This window comes from Bison bison, unplaced genomic scaffold (genome assembly GCF_000754665.1).
Source record: "Bison bison bison isolate TAMUID 2011002044 unplaced genomic scaffold, Bison_UMD1.0 scf7180017864456, whole genome shotgun sequence".
Taxonomy (NCBI): Eukaryota; Metazoa; Chordata; class Mammalia; order Artiodactyla; family Bovidae; genus Bison; species Bison bison.
Window position 1 is genome coordinate 8,513,811 of NW_011495018.1, and position 12,331 is coordinate 8,526,141.

General features: G+C 39.4%; 1 protein-coding gene across 2 annotated transcripts in view; it reads right to left on the bottom strand.

Moving 5' to 3' along the window:
* Positions 1 to 362: 362 nt before the first annotated feature.
* The window catches only part of BUB3 (BUB3 mitotic checkpoint protein), a 12,600-nt gene continuing 631 nt past the window's right edge, over positions 363 to 12,331 (bottom strand). Inside the window, exons 2-8 of one of the 2 annotated variants that reach the window (XM_010859174.1) lie at positions 11,621 to 11,815; positions 10,318 to 10,387; positions 8,262 to 8,413; positions 5,599 to 5,757; positions 3,708 to 3,885; positions 3,118 to 3,334; positions 363 to 2,132 (exon numbers count right to left, since the gene is read on the bottom strand). In XM_010859174.1, coding sequence (XP_010857476.1) covers positions 2,117 to 2,132; positions 3,118 to 3,334; positions 3,708 to 3,885; positions 5,599 to 5,757; positions 8,262 to 8,413; positions 10,318 to 10,387; positions 11,621 to 11,815 — 987 coding nt within the window. In that variant the 3' untranslated portion in view covers positions 363 to 2,116. The remainder of the gene's footprint in view (positions 2,133 to 3,117; positions 3,335 to 3,707; positions 3,886 to 5,598; positions 5,758 to 8,261; positions 8,414 to 10,317; positions 10,388 to 11,620; positions 11,816 to 12,331) is intronic. The other variant, XM_010859175.1, reaches the window with a different exon arrangement.

A 12,331-nucleotide genomic window follows, 5' to 3' on the forward strand; every position in this document is an offset into this window, starting at 1 on the left:
TGTTTTAAATTTATGCTCTGTCCTCAACCAAGTGGTTATGACTTTAAAAAGCATATAATCACACTAAAGAACCAATACCATCAGTTAGTCTCCAGCTATTACATTATTCACCATCCCAAGGGCTTCCCTTTGATTTAGCATTTGATGGATAAGTACAGACGGGTCTGTCGTTTGGCTGTGAGTGCACCCACTGACGGCATCAGCGCTGGGGCTGGGAGCCGCAGGCGCGGGGGGGCCCTGGCACTCCCAGAGAGAGTTGGGCCAGAAGGGGTCCGGCAGCTGCCTGCAGGCTGGGCCCGTCCCGTGAAGCCACACAGCTGGCTCGAGGGCCCTGCTGATCCAGCAAGAGGACACAAGGGAAATGGCAGAACTCCAACAGATCACTTTATTCAAGACTGAATCCCCAAAGTACATCCGAATAGACATAATTAAACAAGGCAGTGTGGACCGAAAGGTACAATGTCATCCCCACCCGGCCCCCTGATGAAGGGAGGTTTGCTTTACAGAAGGCTTTTTACGAAGTAAATTACATTAATTACCAACATTTAAAAACATCCAACATTTAAGGGTTTTGAATCTCTGATTTATTAGACAGCATGGAAATAACGGGTTTAGGTTATTTTACAGAAAGAGCTCAAGCTGCACATACACAGCAACTGGGCTTGCTGAGGGAAAAACAATTCTTCAGACTACTGCACAAGGACACAAAGACTCCTCATCCTACAGTCGGGAGGAAAGGGCACACCAAGAGAGCAGAGAGATTCACATACTAAACAGTGTGTCCACAGTGACTACAACGCACCCCTTAAGGGACAATCATGTATTGGTAGGAAGCAAAACAAGCTTTCCATAGAGAAACCACTTTCACGAGATGGTTAGGTGGACCTGCAATGAAGAAAATACATTTCAAAAGATGGGTTCAGATTTACAATAAGTTTTCACTAAAATACTTACAAATAAAAATAAGACCTCTCTCTGTAGCAAAAGAAATTTTTAAAAATACATCATGGATGAAACAAATTTCAGTAAAGGTCCAAGTACCATTCAGATACATACATTTGCAAATAATATAAATAAAAAAAACAAAAAGTGTGACAACAAAAAAACGATTTGGAACTACCTAGAATAGGCCAAGCTAAGTTCATGTTCTGCTTCAGGGCATTACATTGAAATGAATCTCATTCTCACTATAATTTTTTTCTTTTTAACCTTAATCACCAGCGGCTGGGCAACTGAAATGGACATGAGAACTATATAAATGTCAGAGAAATATGTAAACCTCATTAATGTTTCCAAAAATTCATTTAGAGATAGAAACAGGTCCAAATAGATGCCTGTCTAAATGTACTGCAATTACGTTACAATTATTTTTCCAAATACACAGATATGCTCTGTCTTTTCTCAGCTCATTACTGACTCAAACAATTTGCCCTTCTGGGATCAATTGTTTGCTAATAAATAATTGTTTACAGTCACAAAATGATGTTAGGAGGTTTTCTTATTAGTTTTCCTCCTGCACCCTAATAAGATTGAAAACGAGCTGATTCCCCAGAGTCTAACCTTAACCTCGCTTTGTTTCACAGCCCAGGAAATGATGACCCATCTGCTTCAGAAAATAATGGACGGCCGAGAGGAAATATTGTTTAATTGTAGATTAACCTCCTCATGAGGCAGTCTGAAGCAGCTTTAGAATTAGCAACTATAACCAGCAAGAGAAACAAATGGCTCGAGAGCCTTCTTCTCTACCATTTAAGGCCCAGAAAGAATGCAAAGGGGGCTTTATCACCTACATTTATTTACAAACATTTATTTCCGCAGTGGAAACAAAAATCAAGGTCAAAACTGATTCTCAGAAGTGCTGCTGCTGCCCTCCCCTTCTGTTTGCCCAAATACCTTTAAATGCAGAAAAACCATCAAACCATCTCATGCGCTAAAGAAAGTGTTTAAAAAAAACAACAAACAATAAAAAAACCTCTTTTCCAATATTTTCAGGTTCTTATAATATTAAAATTAAAAAATGTTCCCTGGCTTCTTTGTTAATAGTAATATATCCACCATTGGGGAGTACGAATTGTTTTATTATCATCAACATGGCACTTAAGTAAATGAAATCTTGTCAAGTACATGGTGACCTACAAGTTCAAAAGAAAAAAGAAGAGCATGAGATCAAAACGGCCGGCCAGGACAAGAGACACAGAAGCGAGAGATAAACGCAAACCCAGCCCTTTATCCACCAGGCTTCACACGCCATGCCTTTTCCAAAGACAAACTGTGAAGGCACACCCGGTACTGAACACTTCACACTCTGCCCTCTCTCAGGGACTCCAGCAACTCAGCAAGGGCCCTCTATGCCATTCTAATTCAGAAGAGTACAGGGATCCTGGAAACAGTCAGCTATTCCATAAATATTTACTGAGGACTTCCTTCCAGGGCCTGAGGAGAGAGGGACAAGGAGCAGGACCAAGACTCTTGGGGGCTGGTATTTTATGGTCAAACAAGTGTCCAGGTATCAGGTTTCCCTCAAGTCTGGCTCAAGTAAAAAGCTCTGCCCCATGTACTGAGAAAATGTAAATGGTTCTTCCCTGTCAACAGTTACACCCAAGAGCCAAAGACATCTACAGAAATTTCAAAACTAAGGAAATCTAGTATTCCAAGCAAGGCCATATTACTCTGGATTTCCAGTAAGACCTGAAGGTCATTTCATTCTGTGTAAATATTACAGAAACAACCTCTGTGGAGAGGAAAGATTTTTGGCAGTTCAAATTCTTAAATATCTTAAATAGAATTTGCTAAAATAAATTATTCTTGAATTCCTCAACTTAATTTTGAAGCAATGAGCTAGTAATAACTCCAGAGATTCAAATAATAGTGCCTATTCAAGAAGAATGAGAGTTTGACATTCTTCTCTACAAAACAACTAGGCACAATTTTATCCATCAGACGTCTATCAACCTACGGATATTGAAAGCTTGGGAGAACAAGATAAAATCAACTCCAGCCCTAGAGTCAGCTGTAATATCAAACAGGCATCAACAATGCTATTCATGAATTTAGAAAAATTAATAAATCCTGGGTTGAATGCAAGAAAAGGCTCAAATACAGGTGAAGCATACTCACTTGGGTTTTGTTTCTGCATCTGTCACTTGGCGAATGAAGATACCATCTTCAGGATGTTCCGTGTCATCCATTTCATACATATACGATGATGCTATTGCAAGCGTGGTCCCATCATTACTGAAGGCGAGTGAGGCGATGCTGGTGGGGTACCGATGGAACTGGCACAGTCGCTTTTTGTTAAATGGATCCCAAATATTTACAAATCCATCAGAACCACCTGCAAGTGATTTCAAAAAATAGTTCTTGAAAGCAGATACAAAAATAGCCATTATCTTGATAATTTTTAAGATCACAGAAGTTGCATTTTCCCCAGGGAGTATTATACTAGATTTTTTTTTCCCTTTAAATATCATAAAAAACCAAGCACAATTTTTAAGAACTCTGCCCACTTCCCAGGTGGTCCAGTGGTTAATATGCCACGCTTCCAATGCAAGGGGGGGCAGAATCCTTGGTCAGGGAACTAGGATCCCACATGCCACACAGAATGACCAAAAAAAAAAAAAAAACCTGCCCAAGTACAAATATACAGCATTCAATTAACAGCAAAATTATATTAACAAGCAGATAGAAGTGAACATGCCATACTCTACCTGTGGCAAAAGTATTGTGGATGTTGTGAAAGGAAATGGCGTTGACTGGGTAAATCTGCTCAATATTGTTTTCTTTTAGTCTGTGACACTTGAAGGCATACTTCTTCTTCTGCACCTCGGGGCTTGGGTCCAAGTACTCAACTGCCACTCGACCTTCGATAGAACTTAATACATAACCCTGGCAAGAGGAAATCAGAAGACAAAACTAGTGAATCCAGATTCCAAAACAAGGCATATACTTTCCCAAACTCAACCCAAATTAAAGAAAGATAATTATTTTTAAAATGAAAAGAGAATACGGCTGTATTTTAAACAAATGTTTAAGCAATACTAATATAGATAAGATCACGCCAAAAGTTTAAAAACACTTATATCTGTTATATTAAAAAACAAACAAAAAAAGCCACCATCACTTACTTTACCAGTACTCTGCACATTGCAATCAAAAACATCTAGGTATTCTGTCAAACCTCACAGGAATTTTTAAATTATTTTAATATAATTTATTTGTTGTCCTGTTCAGAAGGGGACTCAAATTCATTCCATCACTTGGAATATATTTTTCTTGGCTTGATGTCTCCTCACTTCTAACAGTTTTAAGAACTGTATCTTCTTCACTGAGGGTATATCAATAATCCAGACCAACTGGAAAACCAGCCTTCCATCTCTATCATCCTGCCTCTTGCTTTTAACTACAGCAAGTTTATACCCAAACAACACAGATTTTCAGCAAGGCTCAAAAGTGCTCTATAATTTCAAACCTCTCCTCACCTTGCCTTGAAATAGTAGGTCAGAGAAGATAAGAAAGGAAGATAATATGAAATCTATATTTTACTTCTTTAATTTTTCGAGATATGAAAAAGATTTATTCCTAAAAAACTATTAACACCTGTAATGAAAAAAGAATCAGTAAAATGTTACTTTTAGTTAAAAAGCTTCCATTATAAACTACAGATAAACTCCGACAGAAAATTTTGGATATAAAACATCATGATATTCATAAATACAACCATATTTGAACCACGCATTTAAGGTTTTTCATAACTTCAATTCTAATGGAAATTTACAATATCCTGAGAAGAATTGTGATCACCATTTGAGGTAGTAGCCTTTTGAAATAAAGAGCTAAGAGAATAGAGTAATGGACCTAATTCTTTCGAGCTCCACAACCTCTGAAGGACAGCCATAAGATTCCAAAGATATCTGCTGTTTTTAATGACTTTCCTCTTATAAAATTCCCAGAGCAAATGACCCCACCACCAACTTCCCTTCCAACTTTCAGGACTGGGGGCAGGGGTGCACTAATAAAGTGTCACCTCTTCTAGTAATGATGATGGAAGGTGACCCACACTGTTCATCAAGAGTTAGTCACTATATGAGGCACAGCTCCCCTCTAACCTCAGAGACATTCCTTTAAAAAAAAAAAAAAAACGTAGGTTCTGCTCTCAGACTAGCTAAAAAGCTGTTAGTATTAGGGTACAAAAGGGACAAAAAAGAAGGAAAAAAAAGCAGGGGGGGGGAGCAAACAGCAAATTCCCTAACTCTAAATTTTCAGATTTAAACCTGAATTCGCTGGTTTGTAAATTAAAATACCTGCAAAACTCTCTTCGATTACTGTATACCTGTCAAGCTTCCTGGAGGAAGAGCACCAAGCAATCAGAAAACCACTGGTAGATTATTACCCTCTGTGAAAATCAAAGCCTTCTCTAAAATTGAGTTAACACACTACCTTTTAACAAAAGGCTGTGAAAATACACCTAAGAGAAATTCCAATCACCACTCCAAAAAAAAAAAAAAAGAAAGCAATGCGTAAAACGCAGTGACCAAATTATTATAAAGGATTCTACTAGGTTCAAATTCCCACAGCGGGCGGGGGAGGCAAGGTCAGTACCTGCTTGTTGGGGAATGCGCGGATGCAGCGCGTCTGGTACTTGAGGCTGGACTCGCGGCGCTGCTGCACGTAGCCCATGTTCCGCAAGTCCCACACCAGCACTCTGCGGCCTGCGGTGCCCACGATCAGCCGGTCTCCTGACACCGACAGGGTATACACCTTTCAAAAAACACCAAAACTTGCTAAAAATGCATGCCTGCAAATGGCATTTTGCTCCAAAATAAAGTCCACGATCATAAAACCATAAAAAAAAGTTAGCTAAAGGTTCACAAACACAGGTACCAAAATTTTAAATACTTCAGTTACACAAACCAAGTAACTGGCACAAAATAATACACCCAAGATATTCTTAATACTTAACCACGTATCATAATAATGCACATTCTAATTAACTCTCCAAAAATATTTCTGAAGACGATTCTCTTTCTTACTAAAACAAAGTAAATTATTAAATAATTTTATAGCCCTCGTTTCATTTAATCACAATATAAAAGTGTAAAAGATACTCAAAAAGGAGACAATAGACAATAAAACCATAAAAACAGCTCAAGATACCTTTCAGTGAGCTTCTGGCTTTTCATAAGACAATCATTTTCAAAGTTATTTTTCTATGACCACCTTTTAGACACAGATTTCACGTTGTAACTCTTTGATTTTCCCACCTGTCACACTTAATAAATAGGCCTTTCCAGGAAGAGTGAGAGAGTTAACATTAATTACCTGCTTACTTGCTTTTGGTGGCATACGAACTCAAAATTAAAAGACAAGGTCAGTGGTCTGGCATATGACAAAGCAAATTTTTACGCCTTGATGTCACACTAAACACTCAAGACAGAGTTATGTTTACGGAAAATTTTAAAAGCACTTATCCCCTAAAAACAACTGCTCCCCCCACCCCTTAAAATTCCTTTTCTTCAATAGTAAAACAACTTTCACAAATTATCCCCTTATAATAAATCACAAAATTTCCTGCAAATAAGCCTTTAAGGTGACTTACTTTCAAATACATTATCTGGAGACCAAACAGAGATAGGAAATTCATGAAAATAGTAATAAAATATATTTTCCTGATCATGTTAAATCATTTTTTTAAAAATCTAGACTTCAGGTATATAACTGTGTTCTGATCATTACTTTTAATTAATTAGCAACTAATTTAATCTAATTTAATATTTTAAAACCTGAAGAATCACTATAAAAAATGAAGAGGCCTCATTACATGGTAAGACATCTCTTTAACATTCAGTAATTAAAGCTTACGGTTAGTTATCACTAACATATTAACCACATAAGCGTCCCCCCTTTCCCGCCCCCCAGGGAGGGCAGTGGGCAGAGGTGGTGGGACTGGGTTTAAGAACATAATAACCTGATAATTTCTACAATCTAGCCTTAAAATTCAACAACTAATTTGACCAAGGGAAAAAACACAGAATTTAAAAGACTCAAAACAGTAGATTTAATACAAGTGTGTTTCAATAAGAGATACTGCTGTTTATTCAAAAAACATTTGCAGAAAAACAAATTAGTGTAACATACATGAAACGCCGAATTCAAAAAACAAAGAATCCAGAAAAAGATCAATTTATAACAGTACAATCAGAATGGGAATTTTATCTTAAATCTTTACTATCCAGGTGACACACAAGCTTCTAACAGTGCTTTCTATCCCCACTGATCGTAAATCAAGTAAAAACACTGTCATGCTACTGACTAGGTATATACATTTATCAAAGACCGTATTAAAAAAAGTGACATAATGAACCTTGCTGAACCAATAAGCTGCTTGATTCAGTGTGGCTGTCCATTATATGATATTCTGTCAGCAATTTATCACAGCTCTTAACATGTTACATACAACCATAAATCAAAACTAGAAACAATGCAATTATTTTATTCTGAACAAAGGTCTTGCCAGGAGTAGATTCGACTCTGATGTGACAAAAATAATGGCTCTTTGGATGCACTACAGTATATAATGACAGCTAACAGGAACTGAATAGTATATTTACACTGAGGAAATAGACTCAAGTGAAGGATACCTTTAAACTGCTAAAACAATCAATCTTTAAAATTAACTACCACCTGATAAAGTCTGATGAGGATACATCAAGAATGCTCAATTACATTTTCATTGTACAGATCAAAAGGTTAGAATAATACACAACATTTCAGTTTTAAGAAGCTTCCTTCAACTACCTGTCAGTATTAAAAATAAATAAATTATAAAAGCCAGCGAATAAAGGACATCTTTTTCACTAAACTTTAAATGATAACCCATTTCACCCTCTCACAGTCAACTAAAGAGAAAGCTCAGGCCTAAGTGAAAATGAGTGATGCTCCATCCCACTTCCTGCTTGCGGAAGTCAAACTCAGTTTCAGTCTTTGCTAAATGACTTCTCTGAAAAGTTGCTTCTCAGCCCTAGGATCTAAAGCATTACAATACATGGAAGTGGGTTTATCACTAGTGCTATCCAGTACAAATGTGACAACTGACAGGAAAAAGCTGACCAAAGTATGAAGATTAGTTTTCCTTTACATATTTAGTTGGGTTTGTGAAATAGACTCATCAACTCTTAACCTCTAAATTCAACATTATCTTCATCACTTATCAAGTCAAATCACCCCAAGAACCATAATTCCTGTCATGAACATAAAAAGCCTACCTTTTCAGGCTGAGAGAAGGTCCCAGCATTACAAGGGGTTCTGGGATCCCACAATTTAACCGTCTGATCCCAGCTTCCAGTAACCATCACATTCACTTCGGGACAGTATTCAACACATCTGATAGGGGCATCATGGGTTCCAACAAGATTTTCTGTAGGAATAAAAATAAAGCAACAACCAACACCTAGCTTTACTAAAGATTCCTCAGGTGAACAACAAAAGGAAACATTCATTCTACTGTAACGAATCCACTTCCACCCACTCAACAGAAGTATCTACACATAGAAAAACCTCTCCGGGACTACAAAGTCACTCATTCACCTCTGTCCATCTTACAGGGCATAGCTTGATTCACTGGCACAGTAATACGAAAAGCTACCTTGAGTTTCAGACAACATTAAAATGATAGTCTATCAGTTATTTTCCTCACGATTCTAGATTCCTTCAAATCAGGAACCTTCTTTCAACTCTATAGTTCTGACTGTATGCAGTGCATGTTCTGATACATGGTAAGTGTTCAAAATATACCTGTTGAATGAACACTTGAGTGGAGAACTCTGGTCCAAGGGATCTGGATAAAATGTATCACATTAAGCTGATGTTTCAAAGAAACAGATTTAAGTGGTAACAGGATTACCTGAAAGCTGGGGATGAGGAAAGCAGGGAGGCTCAGGATTAATAACCACTTGGTTTTCATGGTGGTTCTATTTCTTTCTTTAATATTTACTTGGCTATGCCAGATCTTAGTTGCGGATGTGAGATCTAGTTTCCTAACCAGGGATTGAACCCAGGCCCCCTGCGTTAGGAGCATGGAGTCTTAGCCACTAGTCCACCAGGGAAGCTCATCAAATTTCTAATACACAATTTCTTCCCTTTCAATTTCAACTTTTCACGTTATCTCATTCATTCATTCAATTAGTATCTACTGTCTACTATGTGCCAGAATCGATATCACATGCTAAGGTAACAACAAATACAAAGAGTATGTGGTTCTGATCCTCAAAGAGGAAAACTACCTGTTTAAAAACACTCCATTTAAACAAGAAAGAAAAGTATCTCATAAAATTCAGCAAAGACCTTCTGAGAATAAGCAGCTAATTCCCTTAATTATGGTGTCTAGCATCAAAAATCTTTGCTTTTTGGTGTTTTCTTGAGTTTTCAAACAAACAGAACCTAAACCTGCAAGCTAACTTCCTGATTAGAAAAAACTGCTAGCAAACAAAACCGAACATCCGCAGCTGTGAGTTACATGACAAAACGGCTTTCACGTAAAAGCCTCTTCTGATTGGATCCTTCCTTCTGGATAAAAAAATATAGCGCCCATCCTCCATCCATTCTCTCACCGTCCAACTCATCCTCATTGAGTCCTATCTCTGTGCCTTGCTATGTTCTTCAAGTACATCTATGTCTAACACGTGCATATACAAATAAACAAAAAGCCTTTACTAGAGAGCTGTGTATTTGAGTTCCATTCCAATCTCTATTCTACTCCAAAGTCACAATAAAAATGGGGGTAAATTTCATCGCTTAGAAATTAACTAAAAGAAAACGTGCTACCCTGTCCTTCATTCAATAAATGCAAATGTTCTATGCTAAACAATCATACAAGCTGGGTTACTATGGTACCCAGACAGGATTGGCTATTTTATAATATTAGATTTTTAAAACCCTGTCTTCCTTCAGTCTGAACTACATTAGTTTCTGAAAAGAGAACTCTGAAACTATCCTGGAAAAATTCTACTGCAAGGTAGAACACTGCAAGATCCAGTCCCCTTCTGAGGGCAGGGTCAAGGTCAAACACGTAAGTGCCTCTTCATGTAAATACTGTGGACAGAGGTCACAATGAGCTACACTGTTAAAATACATACATGATATTTTGTGATTCTAACTTAATGGTTATCATTTAAACAAAAAAGTCTTATATTCAAGCCACTTTTACTTTTATCTAAGCAACTCAGGAACTAAGCAATTCAGGAACTATTCTTCTTAAATAAACATTTGTAAGTAAGCACTAGCTAGGAAAACAATAAACTGGTAAAAATGTGCCTATGTTACCTTGATCAGTGTTCAAATCATGCATTTTCAATTGATGGTCTAATCCCCCACTCCAGGCATGTGTTGGATCCTACAAAATAAAAAGTTTCAAGTCACTCAGAACTTACAAAGCTTTAAAAAAAAGTGTTTAACCTTGGAGTAGGAAATGGCAACCCACTCCAGTATTCTTGCCTGGAAAATTTCATGAACAGAGAAGTCTGGAGAGCTGGCAGTCCATGAGTAGCAAAGAGTCGGACACGACTGAGCACGTATGTGTAACAGGTTATGGAATTTGGAAAACACTATCAAGGAAAATGTTTCCTGTAGCCCAATCACCTAGAGATAACTACTGCCAACACTTTACCATCTCTCTTCTAATCTTCTTCTTATAAAAACATGTAATTTTAAAATAAAATTTGAAATCAAACTCTGGATACTTTTTAGTTTCAGGTTAATCAATCCACAGAAATATCAGTAGTGATTTCGTAATAATCCATACTATAACTGAACTTCCAATTTTCTTACGTCCTCATTGTCAAACAATTGTTCACATTTTTATTTCAATAAACAACTACATGATAAGCATTTTTAGTAGCGTTTTCTAGGAGCAAGATTAAGGAAAACTAGGGTATGGACAGCCTTATCACACCCTGCTCAGCATTACTTATAATTTCTTATATCGCAATGAGTTTATTAGGAGTAAACAGTATCTAACTGTGGTTTTAAATTGCATCCTTCGATTACTTGTAAAGTTGACTCTTTTAGGTTTAATAATTTTTAAATGGAAAAAAAAAGTATTGAAAAATTCCTCTATCTACCAGCCAACTCCTCAGTTTATGCTCAGAATGAAGTACGCTGGGCTCACTCATTGTAAACAAACAAAAAACTGAGCGACCTAAGTAGTCACCCAAACTACTATGCAAGCAAATTAAGAACTGTTCACCACACTGGCTGAGAGCCAATACGTATTCCCATTTACTAGCAAACAAACCTTTTAATAAGTAAGACGGCCAAATTTTACAGTCTTGCTGTGAGTTTCAAGTACATTCTGTCCAGAAAAATTCAGTGTTAACTCCATCAGAAGCTTAACGGGAGACCCAGTTCCTGACGTCTGTCAAGTCCCCAGGGCCAAAACGCAAAAACAAAGCAGCACCGGAACCTCAAGGTTATTGGGGTGGGGGTGGGGGAGGAGTGGAAAGAGAGGGGCGCTGTCCAAATGACTCTACCGACAAGAGCCTTCGCCCAACACTGCAAAAGGGACGCTGATCACGAGGGACACCATAAAACTCAAAAGGATGCAGGAGCTGAAACGGAGAACACCTACGTAGAAGGCGCAGTCCAGGACGGCGCCGGTGTGCTGGTACTTGAGCCGCATGGAGTTGGCCGGCACATCATAGAGGCGCACGGACGTGTCCCAGGAGGAGACCAGCAGGAACTGCGATGTGTTGGGGCTGAACTTCACTGAGGAAATGCCGTCCTCGGGGGGTTGGTTCAGTTTGAACTCGTTAGAACCGGTCATCTAGGGAACAAGGGCCTGGTGAGAGTCTCCCCAAGAGGCCGGGGTCGCGAGGCTCGACTCGCAGAAAGGGCCGGGCAGTACGGGGCTGGGGCGGGTCCCCCAAAGGGCCGGGCCGGGTCCCCCAAGGGGCCGGGGTCGCGAGGCTCGACTCGCAGAAGGGCTGCGGAGTAGGTGGGGTGGGGGTCTCTCTGGGGGGGCGGGACCGAGGGAAAGGCCGGCGACGTGCCCTCTGCGCCTGCGCAGGGCCGCCGCGCCCTCGCCGGTCGGGCCTCATCGACCCCCTCCCCTTCGCCCCTCCTGAGCTTCCCTACCGGCCGGGCCCGCGCCGCCACACCCCTGACTCCAGCATGGCTCGCCGGATCCACACCCTCCCCCGCCGTGGGCTTCTGCACGCCAGCCTCTCCCCACCCCCGCCCCCGGGGACTGCCGCCCCGCGTGCTTCTAAAATAAAAAGGAAAAGCCGTGGAAGTGAACCCGGTTCCCAGCGGACTGCTCCGCTGGCTCGGGAACCCCCGG